At 31.2% G+C, this 15,715-nt stretch overlaps 1 protein-coding gene across 1 annotated transcript in view; it reads right to left on the bottom strand.

Annotated features, from left to right (window-relative positions):
* Positions 1 to 13,180, bottom strand: part of LOC111716021 (alpha-2C adrenergic receptor) — a gene marked incomplete at its 3' end in the record, with an annotated part of 14,182 nt that extends 1,002 nt beyond the window's left edge. The window contains 7 exon segments of the mRNA XM_023491433.1: positions 738 to 841; positions 3,418 to 3,522; positions 6,185 to 6,293; positions 7,946 to 7,981; positions 11,599 to 11,675; positions 12,415 to 12,456; positions 13,076 to 13,180. Coding sequence (XP_023347201.1) covers positions 738 to 841; positions 3,418 to 3,522; positions 6,185 to 6,293; positions 7,946 to 7,981; positions 11,599 to 11,675; positions 12,415 to 12,456; positions 13,076 to 13,180 — 578 coding nt within the window.
* Positions 13,181 to 15,715: the final 2,535 nt, after the last annotated feature.

The raw sequence follows: 15,715 nt of genomic DNA, 5'->3' as shown, positions 1-15,715 counted from the left end.
CAATGATAATGATGATACCTAGCAGCAATGAATATCTTGATGTAGACGAATACCATGATACAGGTAGGAATATAAAAACTTGAATGATAACAATGATAATGATGATACCTAGCAGCAATGAATATCTTGATGTAGACGAATACCATGATACAGGTAGGATTATAAAAACTTGAATGCTAACAATGATAATGATGATACCTTGCAGCAATGAATATCTTGATGTAGACGAATACCATGATACAGGTAGGAATATAAAAACTTGAATAATACCAATGATAATGATGATACCTAGCAGCAATGCATATCTTGATGTAGACGAATACCATGATACAGGTAGGAATATAAAAACTTGAATGAAAACAATGATAATGATGATACCTTGCAGCATGCATATCTTGATGTAGACGAATACCATGATACAGGTAGGAATATAAAAACTTGAATTATATCAATGATAATGATGATACCTTGCAGCAATGAATATCTTGATGTAGACGAATATCATGATACAGGTAGGAATATAAAAACTTGAATAATATCAATGATAATGATGATACCTTGCAGCAATGAATATCTTGATGTAGACGAATACCATGATACAGGTAGGAATAAAAAAACTTGAATAATATCAATGATAATGATGATACCTAGCAGCAATGAATATCTTGATGTAGACGAATATCATGATACAGGTAGGAATATAAAAATTTGAATAATATCAATGATAATGATGATACCTTGCAGCAATGAATATCTTGATGTAGACGAATACCATGATACAGGTAGGAATATAAAAACTTCCAAACACAGAGTACATCACATATCCAGTAGTCTCACTTAACTAAATAATATCAATAAAAGATTTAATTTAATAATAATTATATGTATGTGTATGTATATCATTGTGTGTAAATACATCTTTATATAATATTAGCTGAAGGGCCCAGCGTTGCCCATTAGAAAAAAAATTTTAAAGAACCTGTCAAATCATTCGTTGGGATGTTTAGAAAGATGAAAATTTCCCTGTATGATAATTGAAGGACTGCAGTATGGTTTTGGGGAATTATATTGGCGTACAAAGCCTAGGGGTGTCAGAAATGATTTTTTTTGCATATTTTTAAAAACTTCTATATTAATTAGCGTAAACAGTCTCTTTAATCTATGTTTAATTAGCGTAAAGCACCAATTGAATCTTGAAACTATAATTAATTTTGTTTTGTCAACTTTACTCAAACTTTCTTATTAAACCTGGCAGAATAAACTTTTATTCTAATTCCCTAAACTTGACAAGTTTTTGCATTTTTATTAATGGATCACTGAGGGCTTTAAACAGATTGAAAACGAGTCAAATAGTCTACTCTGTCCTGCAAATAGGGTTTCCAAATTTTCGGTCAGTCTCTTTCGCAAAAATTTCGTTCAGCCAACGAAAATGTAAACAAAAACGAAAATTTTCGTTCATTTTCGCGAAATTCGTTCGAAATTTTTGCGAAATTTGCGAAATTCGTTCAAAACTTTATCAAAATTCGCTAAATTTATTCGAAATTTTCGCGAAACTCGAGTAATTCGTTCGAAGTTTTTGTGAAATTTGTTCAAAATTCATTAACCAGCTAAATCTTTTTTTTTCTTAATGTGAAATGGAAAAATTTTGATTTTTATCGAACGAAAATTAAACGAACCTTTAGCAAAGATGAGGTCGAAAATTTTGGCGAAAATACATCAAAATTAGCGAAAATTTTGAACGAATTTAATTTGAAAATTAAGTCCTTTGGCTCGGATAAAGCCTTAAAATGGCTGATTTTTTTTACAGCTGCGGGAAATGATAAATATGAGGACAGTATAAATTTCGTTCAGTGGTTTCTCAAGTCTCATTCTTTGTGGGCAACCTTGTATATGTGTGTTAACTATAGCTGGCTAAAACTTGACACTAGAGAGAAATTTAACTTATATAAAGAATGTTACATTAGCACACTTGGGAAAAAGAATTTATAGTTTTACTTTTAAATTACATCTTTTTAGAATATATTGAATAAATTTCCACATACCACTGGTAACTCCCATAAAACTGTGCAAGGTATAATTGTTGACTATTTACGCGTTTTATTCATGGAGAAGCATAGTTTAGTTTTTGTTTTTCCTTTTTAAGAGTGGACCACATGGTAGGGTGGGGCACTGCACACTTTAACCCCCCCCCCCTCAACCCATATATACGCCCCTGTTTCTTTTAACTTTTTAAGAGTGGACCACATGGTAGGGGGGGGGGGCACTACACACTTTAACCCCCTCCCCCTCAACCCATATATACGCCCCTGTTTCTTTTAACTTTTTAAGAGTGGACCACATGGTAGGGTGGGGCACTGCACACTTTAACCCCCCCACCCTCGACCCATGTATACGCCCCTGTTTCTTTTAACTTTTTAAGAGTGGACCACATGGTAGGGGGGGGGGGCACTACACACTTTAACCCCCTCCCCCTCAACCCATATATACGCCCCTGTTTCTTTTAACTTTTTAAGAGTGGACCACATGGTAGGGTGGGGCACTGCACACTTTAACCCCCCCCTCGACCCATGTATACGCCCCTGTGTCTTTTAACTTTTTAGGAGAAAACCACATGGTAGGGGGGGGGGCACTGCACACTTTAACCCCCCCCCTTCAACCCATGTATACGCCCGAAGCTGAAAACTTTAGAATGGTGGATATCGGGATTAAGGCTTAATCCACTCTTTTTCTTAATCTCGAGATTAAATATTGCTTGTTCTCCACTCATTTTTAATCTCCAGATTAATTATCCGATCAGGATTAAGGATATCCCATTCAAAAGCTTTCAGCTCATGTTTCTTATAACATTTTTAAGAGTGGACCACATGGTAGGGGGGGCACTGCACACTTTAACCCCCCCCCTCATCGACCCTTGTATACGCTCCTGTTTATTTTAACCTTTTTGTGACACGTTTACAATAATGTTATAAAAGAAAAAGAAATGTCCCGATTCCTAAGTGTTTGGTAAACAATATAAGCTTTATGTGTTTGAGTTTCCTTTAAAGAATCTGTGAAAGGATGGATACAAATATTTTTTGATTAAAGTGGTCTTTCATTAAAATAGAGTGGTATTCACAACGATACCCATTGACCCTCTATGTAAAGATGACAATGCCCGACTCACAACGGTACCCTTAAAACCTTTATCTGACCTTAATAAGTGTAAAAGTTTTTTGATAATTCCTTTTCTTTTCTGCAGGTAATATACGCATGTTACTTTTGCAGAGAAGCCACAATGAAAATAATCCGTTTTCAGAACTACAAACATTGATATATAATTTATACTTTATCAGACAGAACTTTAAAGGGTATCGTTGTGAATCAGGCATTACAATCTTTGAGTAATTGCTGCCTGTCCCTTTAATAAAATGATCTTACATAGCATGTTGGCTGATCATCTGAGTTTGATTGATTTAAAGAATTGATTTGTTGAGAAGATGATGTTTGGTTGATAGGGAAGGACCAATCACAACCTTCCTCATCCTAAAACATTACATATTATAACCAAAACATTTATTCTTTTGAAATTTAACCTTTCCCGATGTGTGGGGGGCGGGGTTTTGCCCCCCCCCCCCTTCCTCAAGAATATTCCATATAAATCGAATTAAGTTTGAGGTAGAATGATCTAACTTCTTGTCTTGGGCTTAACTTCATAATTGAGGGCAAATTTTTAAACAAAAATAATTAAAAATAGTCCAGAGCTGAAAACTTTAGAATGGTGGATATCAAGATCAATGCTTAAACTCCTGGTTTTACTAAACCCGAGATTATTTTAATACGCATTTGATATCAAAGAAAGAAGTTACAAATTTAACCAATCAGAGTGTCATGTTAAAATGTACTCTTTATAACTTTTGAAAAACCGGTTTTGATTTCTGGTGATGATGGTGTCATATCAATTGAACTAAGCACCGATTGAACGAACGTAGGTTTTGGATTGGAATGTTTATTAAGACTAACGTTCCAAATGACAATAGTCCTAAAATATGTTTTTTTTTAATAATTTCATATTAACATGATTAAATTTATATTTGTTTAAATTCTCAAAAAGCTGGCATGTGAACCGTTGAATTTAATTCAATCGGATATTAGTCCAATCGATATAGCATTGTATCTGTAATTGTTATCAAACGTAACTTTTATACAGTAGAAATATCCAAAAAGACGATTCTAAGAAGAAAATCAAAAGTTTGTACATTGGATAACCAGATTAAGCGATCGTGATTAAGGATATCTCATTCTAAAGTTTTCAGCTCAGAGCTTTTTCATTATTACAAATCTAAAATTTAATTCTTTAAAAAAAGCTTTAAATAGGGTAAAGTAACATTTGTCAAATGCTAATATTTGTCCAAAATAGAATTAAATTTTTAAAACATTTTTCCGGCGTACTTGTTTTTGTGGGCTGGCCATAAACAGTTGGTATCTCATCTCTAAGGGCTAAACCATGTAATATCAAAATAGCCCAATAGGGTTATCAAAACAGTGATACAGGTTATTGATACAATAGAACCCGTTATTACTATAGTGCAAGGGAAAATAGGAAACATTTAAGTGACAACGATGACAGAACCATGAAGTGCTTTGTCTGATCAAGTATGAATTAGATATTCATGTTTTTGTTTATTAAAACTGTTTATTTATTTTGTGGATTTTCTGCAAAAGTGACTTGAGCACTGTTTGCCTATGAAGCTGAGGAGAAATTAAACACTTTTCAATCAGGAAAAGGAATTATCTTCCGGCATTTGTTTTTATCAGATTGTGATTAGAATATGTCACAGTCGTCTTTCCTGGATCTCATGTAGTATAATGTTGAAATACCAGTATTATCTTTACCGCTTATGCCATCAGCAATTAACAATTGCATTATCAGTTTTACAATTTTATTTGAAAACCAATAAATATTGTCAATTTTTTATTTATCCATTAGACAAATCATTTCATTGTTATTTGCTGAAAAATCTGAACCCACTTAAAAAATTATCATGAAAGAAACAAATTTAGAAATGTTCCACTTTGAAGATAAATGGGTTTAACGGTTAAAATGTTAAATGATGAAAACATCTCAACGCATTTGAAAATCTTAAATCTTCATAAATATATACTTCTTCAAGTACAGGGTATCCCAAAAAGGATGAGACCTCTAAAACCATAAATATCTAAAGGAATTTTATTCTTTCCAATTGAAGATTTCACCATATATATTGATGCAATAAACTGAGGTTTAAGGTTTAATCATTGTGTTTGCATTACTTGCAGAGTTAAAATATAATTGTAACAATGTAAAAATAAAACTGACTGAAATCCGTACTGTCTTCTTTTACGAATTCTCCCTGCAGTGGTTTCCTTGCATAAATTAGAATGTATTTGAACCCAGGAGACAATTTCAAACATATTAATTTCAAACTTTAAGNGAAAACGTGGGGGGGGGTATATACTACTTAGAATGTATAAGGAATACCCCAAGGTATAAACCACCTGGAAAGTATAAGGTATACCCCAAGTTATAAACTACTTAGAATGTATAAGGAATACCCCAAGGTATAAACCACCTGGAAAGTATAAGGTATACCCCAAGGTATAAACTACCTGGAAAGTATAAGGAATACCCCAAGGTATAAACTACCTGGAAAGTATAAGGTATACCCCAAGGTATAAACTACCTGGAAAGTACAAGGTATACCCCAAGTTATAAACTACCTGAAAAGTATCAGGTATATCCCAAGGTATAAACTACCTGGAAAGTATAAGGTATATCCCAAGGTATAAACTACCTGAAAAGTATTAGGTATTTACCAAGGTATAAAATACCTGGAAAGTATAAGGTATACCCCAAGGTATAAACTACCTGGAAAGTATAAGGTATACCCCAAGGTATAAACTACCTGAAAAGTATTAGGTATATCCCAAGGTATAAACTACCTGGAGAGTATAAGGTATACCCTAGGGTATAAACTAGCTGGAAAGTATAAGGTATACCCCAAGGTATAAACTACCTGGAAAGTATAAGGAATGCCCCAAGGTATAAACTACCTGGAAAGTATAAGGTATACCCCAAGGTATAAACTACCTGGAAAGTATAAGGTATACCCCAAGGTATAAACTACCTGGAAAGTATAAGGTATACTCCAAGGTAGGTATATAATACCTGGAAAGAGTAAGGTATGCCCCAGGGTGGGTAGAAGAGTGGAGGAACAGAAATCATGGTGCTCAGTGTCCAAACTGTTATCAGCATCAAACAACAGATGTTAGGAGTCCTATTAAATAATCATGCATGAAAAGTGATTAATAAAAGTTTGTATCCTAATGTCTCGTAATGCCTTGGCTTCCAACTTTGCTTTTTAAAGGGACTGTAGGCGTAATTTTGAATGACACTCCAGTTTTGTTCTGGTGTCATTGATTTTAAACCTTTGATAGGATGTCAAACCATTTCCTTATACAAAGAATACGCAGAAAATCTAGTTCTTAACAGTTTGAAACCTGTTGAATATTTGTTATTTTGGAAGGACACAAGTAAAGGATCAGGTTTGTTGTTATACACAGAGGTCTCTGTCACTGAACAGTCATAGGTTTGATGGGTACCTATAAATTGGGCATTGCCTTTTTTGCATTGAAAGGGTCATTTGAAATTACGCTTAAAGCAGTCCCTTTAAACCACAAGCTTAAAGCAGTCCTTATAAACCATAATCTTAAAGCAGTCCCTTTAAACCACAAGCTTAAAAAAGTCCCTTTAAACCAGAAGCTTTAAAAAGTCTCTTTAAACCATAACCTTAAGACAGTTCCTTATAACATAAGCTTAAAACAGTCCCTTTAAACCACAAGCTTAAAACAGTCCCTTTAAACCACAAGATTAAACCAGTCCCCTTAAACCACAAGCTTAAAACAGTCCCTTTAAACCACAAGCTTAAAATAGTCCCTTTAAAACACAAGCTTAAAACAGTCCCTTTCACAAGCTTAAAACAGTTCCATTAAACCACAAGCTTAAAACAGTCCCTTTAGACCACAAGCTTAAAACAGTCCCTTTAAACCACAAGCTTAAAGCAGTCATATAAACCACAAGCCTAAAGCAGTCCTTTAAACTACAAGCTTAAAGCAGTCTTTTAAACCATAAGCTTAAAGCAGTCCCTTTAAACCACAAGCTTAAAACAGTTCCTTTAAAACACAAGCTTAAAGCAGTCCATTTTAACCATAAGCTTAAAACAGCCCATTTAAACCATAAGCTTAAAACAGTCCCTTTAAACCACAAGCTTAAAGCAGTCCCTTTAAACCACAAGCTTAAAAGAGTTCCATTTAACCACAAGCTTAAAGCAGTCCCTTTAAACCACAAGCTTAGAGCAGTCCCTTTAAACCACAAGCTTAAAAGAGTTCCATTAAACCACAAGCAATTTCGTTGTTAAAAATATCTACAACAGAAAAAACTTTGCAGGAACAACTTTGTGTTTCTGTCAAATCCAAACAAATTTAGAAAATAAATCCTACAGTGTGCCCTGTAAAACTGTGGAAGAGAAATACGACTGTCATGTTTTTGAATAGTTCAAAAAACATTAAACACAACAATTGTGCAGTGTAAACAGACACATTTTACTTAATAATTTGATTTGTGATCTGTAAAATATTTGCTTCATCAAATAAACACAAGACCGCTTAAATGTAGTTTTCATATGGTACAGTTTAATGGTTCACTCTGTATTTTTGTTTTAATATGTTTATATTTACCTCCAGTTGACGTATTCTATGGCCTTGGTTATCGACCTGAAAAAAATAGTCGAAGTAAGGAATAGTATTAATTAAAAAAAATATTTTAATAGATTCGTGAATGATGAGAAAGAAATGACAATGTATTCCTGTAGGTAGACCATAAATCCAATTTGAAACCTTTTTATTTTTGTTTTAATATGTTTATATTTACCTCCAGTTGACGTATTCTATGGCCTTGGTTATCGACCTGAAAAAAATAGTCGAAGTAAGGAATAGTATTAATTTAAAAAAAATATTTTAATAGATTCGTGAATGATGAGAAAGAAATGACAATGTATTCCTGTAGGTAGACCATAAATCCAATTTGAAACCTTTTTCCAAGAGATTTCGTCTATTCAAACAAAAAAACCCTACCTCCATCACGGAGCAACCCAAACCAAATACTTCCGACACCAAGACACAAGAATCATTGAAAAGTGAAAACGTTTAAAAATAGTAAATGCTTAAAATCCGTGATTAACCTGCAATCATCAACAATTTTATTTAACCAACCAGGTATTTATTTTTCAGAAGTCATAAAACGTGTTAAACCAGATCCCATCAACACCTTATTTTCCCACACATATCCCACAATAGGAAGTTTATATCATCAAATATTAAAAACGTTTATTATGCCAATATTTTATTTACTAAAACTGTATTTTGTGTGTAGGTTTGAAATAAAGTTATTTTATTTGCAACACTTGTATATGTGTAGTAGAAGAGATATCAACTGGATCAACTCTACCCTTTTGTTTTCTACAATACGATTCTTTTAAAATTAAAAACAATTACTGATAAAGATTTAAAGATTTAAAAAAGAATGATATTTTTTGAATGATCGTTTTAAAAACAAACTCATTAACATGAATAACCGATCAATTAGCAAATTTAATTCAGCCTAAAAACAAGCGAAAAACAAAATTAATTTTATTTTGTTCCATGATGAAAATGGAAAAAACCTAGTCCGTTTCGTGAAGTATATAGATCAAATATGATTGCTTTGATTGTGTTATCCAAAAGCCATTAATACATAAAGTAACTCAAAAATGCTTACATCCATTTCCAAGACAAAATTCGTGATATTATTAGAATAAATTTTGAAATTAATAAAAAAAAAATTTCTGTTTTAAAAAGCTTAGAATCAACTCTTATTTCGTCCGTGTTTAGTAAAATCTAAGCTTATATATTTTTACTCTTTACAGACTGATGTTCCGGATTTCCTTCAAATATGGAGGAATGGGTGTATATAAAAAAGATTGTAAAACTATTTTATAAAAATATAAGCCAAAAAGAAAGAGAAGAAAAGAAAAATACAAATTTAAACTGAAAGAATTAAGAAATATTATTTGCCCGGAAAATTAAATGTGTTCTTTACTTAACAGAATAGGTTTTTTTAACCCTATTGATGGAATTAAATTGGATTTAGTCTGAAGTTTAGGCATTTTTACCATTTTACAAAAACTCAACAAATATCTAAATGACCAAGCATTCAACAAATAATCATTTAAAAGAACTGCTGTACGATTGATTTAAAAATGGTCACAGTCGAATTTAATGAATTTGAGCCGCGACTCAAATTGACCGAAAACCGGTTTCAATTGAAACATTCAATACAATTTTAAGGGAAACCAACCATAATTGAGCTGCGTCTTAAATTTTAGCCGCGGCTCAAAATCTTTATATTCGGCCTCAGCATTTTTATATTGTTTTGTAAAAACAAATGTTTAGCTTGTAAAGTTATATGCAGTTGTATTCTTTAAATAATCTATCAACCCTGAACTTTCGGACAGGGTTTCATTTTAAGGGTAAAGCAAGCTCAAGGGAAGAATTCCAATCAAATAATACAAAATTGTCCGAGTCTGAACGTAATTATTCATACCATATCCTCGGTAATTAAGAAACCAGAGCTGGAAAATTTAGAATGGTGGATATCGGGATTAATGCTTGATCCACTCATTTTCTTAATCTCGTGATTAAATTATGCTTGTTCTCCTCTTGTTATTAATCTCCAGATTTATTTAGCGATCAGGATTAAGGATATCCCATTCTAAAGTTTTAAGCTCAGACCACTTTTCACATGTACCCGGCCAGCCTAAGTTTGTTGAAACTTCTAGAGCTTTATATAAATCAGTTTTAATTATGGAATGAATCCGGTCTAACTGACGAGAACAGTAGAGGGGATTTAATGGAAGATTCGTTAGATAAAAGAATTTTAATTTTAATTTAATTAGAGTTATAAATCAAGAATTAAAACTTTCAGAATTTTCAAGAAATATTGAATTGGAGGGGATGGATAAAGTTAATTTTTTTATACTTGACTGAATTAATTGCTGTTTGCGTTGATTTGTAAAACCACAAAAACTATTCAAATAATGAGATAATATTTATTAATATTTTGAGGGGACAATTTAAAATGAACTTCTTTCAATTACTATTTATATATTCCCCCCCCACTTTTCATCCATACTTTTTCTTTAAGCAAGGTTAACAAAAGAAAAGAGATAAAGACTCTTCCAGGCGTTGAATTGATAAATTAAGTGGCTGGATATGGAAAACTAGATTAACCAGAAGACCAACTTCACAATTTAAATTTTTCACTAACTGAGCTTCCAGGGCGCTTCGTGCCCATCTTTTATTTTAACTTTTTTTTTTTTTACTCTATAATTGGGGAAATTTATCTTTTGATCTTTTTAAATTATTAAACAATAACTACAAAAATGTTGTAGATTATCAAATTTTTTTTGTGGATTTTCAAAGACCAAAATTGTTGCAGGGAAAATGTTTTAATTCTAATTCCATTATCCTTCCCTGGGATCATGTGAGGTCACTTAAAATTTTGGTCCGATCGGTTCATTCGGTTTTATGTTCTTGAATACAACCTGAGTCCGTTCCTTCCATAAACTACATTCGTCGACAACTTGACGTCTCCTATAAATTACGGATGTACGGATGTACGGAGAAATATCTATCTATCAGATAAGAATTTAGCATGAGACATCGAGCGGCCAACAAATCGTCCCCCAAAGTACGTGAACTACACGACCACTATATGGAGAGAATTGGCTCAGGCAAACAATCAAAGTAATATATTCACATTTTGATCAGTCGCAGCTGTCCAAGTCTAGTTTTAATCTAATGGATGCAGAGAAATCAAATTCGGGACCAAGCTTTGGTTTCCATACCTACCGTTTTCTAGAAAGATCTGTGATCAAACAAAACGCAACAGGGGGTGAATTGGTATTTCTCTCTAAAATTTATTAATTTATTGGTATTTCACTCTAAAATTTTAATTTTCCACCAGAGGAAATTTAAGCAATAACACAGAGATAATGCTGTACTTTATGTTTCCTCATAAATCCAGTTTTCTATTTCAGATTTAGAGTTTCTATTACTAACCAGGATGTTTGAATCAGACAAAGTTTGAAATGAAGTTTCAAGTTATAACTAATATTCAGCTACAGGCTTGATTAGTAAATACATATATATTATATTGTAAAAATTTACAAAATTAATATCATCTTCGTTCTTTCTTTTGATTGAAAATTTTAACAACGTATTTTGTAATTTTTTATCATCTCAACATATAACATTTTTGTTTTAAGATTAGATTATGATAACAAAAACTTTTAAAGCTTCATCATAAAATAGGACATGGTTAACCCACGAGATATCTAAAAGAAATTAGCACAACATGCAAAAGTTATTTAAAACTTAATCTATTTCATCTGACATGAAATAAAGTTTAAAACATACATATATACGGTTGCAAAGATATAGAAATGTAAAAATTAAAGTTCCTTTTTGTTAGAATTTTTAATTTACCAATATCTATCCAATGCAATTAGGCAGAGATGAAGAATTGAAGAAGTACACAGTAGTACATCAAGGGCAGAGTGTATCTAAATAGGACATTGTATGTACGTACACAGTAGACAGTACACAGTACATCAAGAGCAGAGTGTATCTAAATAGGACATTATACACAGTACACAATAGACAGTACACAGTACATCAAGGGCAGAGTGTATCTAAATAGGACATTGTATGTACACAGTACACAGTAGACAGTACACAGTACATCAAGGGCTGATTGTATCTAAATATAGTAAATTGCATGTACATTGTACACAGTATACAGTACACAGTACATTAAGGGCAGAATGTATCTAAATAGTACATTGTATGTACACTTCAGTACATCAATGACAGAGTGTAACTAAAAAGTTTATTGTATGTACACAGTATACAGTACACAGGAGAACATCAAGGGCAGAGTGTATCTAAATAGTCCACATTGTATATAAACAGTACATCAAGGGCAGAATGTATCTAAATAGTACATCGTATATACAGTACACAGTTCATCAATTTCAGAGTGAATCTAAATTGTACATGTATGTACATATTCCGCAGTACACTGTAGAACATGGAGAGCCTAGTAAATATCTAAATAGTACACTGTACATTTGTAAGGATCATATGTATACACAGTGGACAGTATAAATAATTTGTTTTAATTAAAAACTTTTAGAAAAGACTTTTCCACTTTTTTGATCAAGACATATAGTTTAAAGGGTACCCTTGTATATCGCGCAAGTAGCTCTTTGTTCCTTTAAAGCAACTTCCCTATGGCTGTACCTGACACCAATAGTATCCGAAGGGCCACTGTCCAGTAACTTCCTGGAAATATATTCTATAATCTTCAAAATGTTTGTATTAAAATAACAATTTTTTATGAATGACTTTATTTAAGATATTCTAGTACACATTATTATGTGCTTTAAAATCATTAATAATACTTTATAATGATCAAACACTTCAGAATTAATAAGACAACATAATAAAACAAAAATAAAATTAGAATTGATCAAAATGTTGTTAATTTATTAATTTGTTAATTTGTTAATTTGGTAATTTGTTAATTTGTTAATTTTTTAATTTGTTAATTTGTTAATTTGTTAATATGTTAATGTGTTAATTTGTTAATTGTTTAATTGTTGAATTTGTTAATTTGTTAATTTGTTAATTTGTTAATTTGTTAATTTGTTAATTTGTCAATTTGTCAATTTGTTAATTTAATAATTTGTTAATTTGTTAATTTGTTAATTTGCTATTTTGTTAATTTGTTAGTTTGTTAATTTGTTAATTTGTTAATTTGCTATTTAGTTAATTTGTTAGTTTGTTAATTTGTTAATTTGTTAATTTGTTAACTTGTTAATTTGTTATTTTTTTAATTTGTTATTTTGTTAATTTGTTAATTTTTTAATTTGTTAATTTGTTAATTTGTTAATTTATCTACCTGATATAAGGAAAATGGAACAACAACCACCCCTATGAGCATATCAGTAACAGCTAGCGAGGCTACACAATCAAAATGATCAATCATTGAAATAATCTCCTGCATACTCAATCAATTAATTAATTAATCAACTAATCAATTAATCAATTAATCAATTAATTAATCAATTATAGTTTATCATTCATTCTTTTAATACACCAATCAGTAAATCAACTAAGCAATGAAATTTCTTATAAACTAATCAATTTATACTAAAGAACCACTAAATTACATTATTAATCAGTTAACCAATTAATCAATCCACCTATTAATCGATCAGTTAACCAATTAATCAATCCAACTATTAATCAATTAACCAATTAATCAATCCAACTATTAATCGATCAATTAACCAATTAATCAATCCAACTATTAATCGATCAGTTAACCAATTAATCAATCCAACTATTAATCGATCAGTTAACCAATTAATCAATCCAACTATTAATCGATCAGTTAATCAATTAATCAATCCAACTATTAATCGNTTACTATTTTACTATTTTACTATTTTACTATTTTACTATTTTACTATTTTACTATTTTACTATTTTACTATTTTACTATTTTACTATTTTACTATTTTACTATTTTACTATTTTACTATTTTACTATTTTACTATTTTACTATTTTACTATTTTACTATTTTACTATTGCTGTGGCTTATTCTATGTATTTTAAATTTTAATTAGATTGAATAAGAGCAAAAATCATATCTGGAAAGTTGACGTAAAAAATTCTAAAACTTCTGAAACATGTGGAATGTTTGCAAAATGCAATTTTGTGCACATTGTGCAAAATATTTGCAATGGTTTAACTTGTAATACCTGGAGATGGCAAGAATAACAAGAAGGTTTCCAAGAAAAATGATGAGAATGATAAACACAAGAGGAACTGTCACAAAAATACTCTTCCAGTTACTGAAATAAACTTAAATTACTAAATATCCTTCACATTACTGTTGCTTTCGAACAGTATAAAAATAAGAAAAAGAAAGAAAAAAAAACAAGTGTTAATTTTGATTCTTGATTCTGATGCGTACTTTCGATGGAGAAATTATTAGAATTAAACACTTTTTGCATCTGAAAAAAATCTTCCCAACTTTTATCAAATAAAGGATTCAAGGGTACCATTGTAAATCAGGCATTTACGCTTGCATAACCTTTAACATTTTCTCAACCATTGAAAAAGATTGTTATACTTCCTCTAAAGCTCATTTTTATTTCTTGTGTTTAAAAAAAATTCTTCATTAATAAATTTTTTTTTGTATATTTTTTATCTGATCTATTTTGCTGAAGATGGTATACACAGGAAGGAAAAATGTCTATTTGTAACAATAACTGGGTCTTTTTAACGTTTATGTGTCTCCACTCTCAATCAAATATGCAAACATGAAATCAGACATCTCCGACATCTGACAAGACAAAAATTGAGAATTTAATCTAAGAAATGTTTACTTACACCGCTATTCCAGGATTCATCTCAATTTCCATTTTATTCCTGCAAATATTTATATATTTTACCAGAATATAGGAGACCCTCAGTAGTAATACATTGTATTTACGAGGTATGTTCAATAAGTTTTGCGAAATTTTTTAGAGGTACATCTAGACGTCCCAGCCCAGAATTTTTCAAAGAATTTCCAATATCTATAACGGTTTAATTTTCCAGCCAGCTAATGTCGATAAGTTAGTATGTTGGACTCCAGGAGACAACCCAGTTTTAGGTTGCTTGTCACAACCTAAATATCTCATCAGAGCTGAAAACTTTAGAATGAGATATCCTTAATCCCGATTACTTAATCTGAGTATCCAATGGACACACTTTTGATTTTCTTCTTGAACCGTTCTTTCTTGGATATAGTAGAGAAAAATCAAAAACCGGGTTTTCTAAAGTAGAGAGTCCATCCCGTTTCTGTATAAAATCTTAAATGGCGAGCAAAATTTCAAATTTATCGCGACTCTGATTGGTTGAATTTTATAAACATTTTCAGGATTAGGTTAGTCTCAATATTAAGAAAAAGGGAGGATCAAACATTACTCTTGATATCCACCATTCTAAATTTTTCAGCTCTGTAGACTTTTATCAATTGAAGCGTGCTCTAGAGATTTTGTAATAACTCAAAAATTGAAGGATTATAAAAAGGATCCTTCAGAATTTTCTAATTTTAATCTACGCTTCAGCCAACAATTAGTATATTTTCCAAGGACCTTTCAGAACAAATGTAATCCTTATCCAAATCTTTCTTATTTTCAAAATTCGCTTCACAACTTTGTATGCAGCACAGTAGCTGATGTCAAACTTATTGAAAATCATTAACTTAGAACCCTTCAAAACTTGCTTTGTCCAAACATGAAAACAATTCCTTTACATGGAGTGTTCAAAAAAAAAATTGAAGTGGATATACAGGTATGATATTTAATTGAAATCAATATCCATCACCACTTATTCTAATTTTATCTGTTGTGTCTTTAAGGAGAAAATGGTTAAAAAACGTTTTATCATTAATTCCTAAAAGTTTAGCGTCCATTTAAATTCCCAGAGTTGCACTATTCCACGCAGATCGGTTATAATTCAATAATAATTCGAAACTAATCATT

The sequence above is a fragment of the Eurytemora carolleeae genome, unplaced genomic scaffold (assembly GCF_000591075.1).
Source record: "Eurytemora carolleeae unplaced genomic scaffold, Eaff_2.0 scaffold1921, whole genome shotgun sequence".
NCBI classification, from domain to species: Eukaryota; Metazoa; Arthropoda; class Copepoda; order Calanoida; family Temoridae; genus Eurytemora; species Eurytemora carolleeae.
Note: the sequence above shows the minus strand (reverse complement) of the source record. Positions and strands in the feature narration are given on the sequence as shown.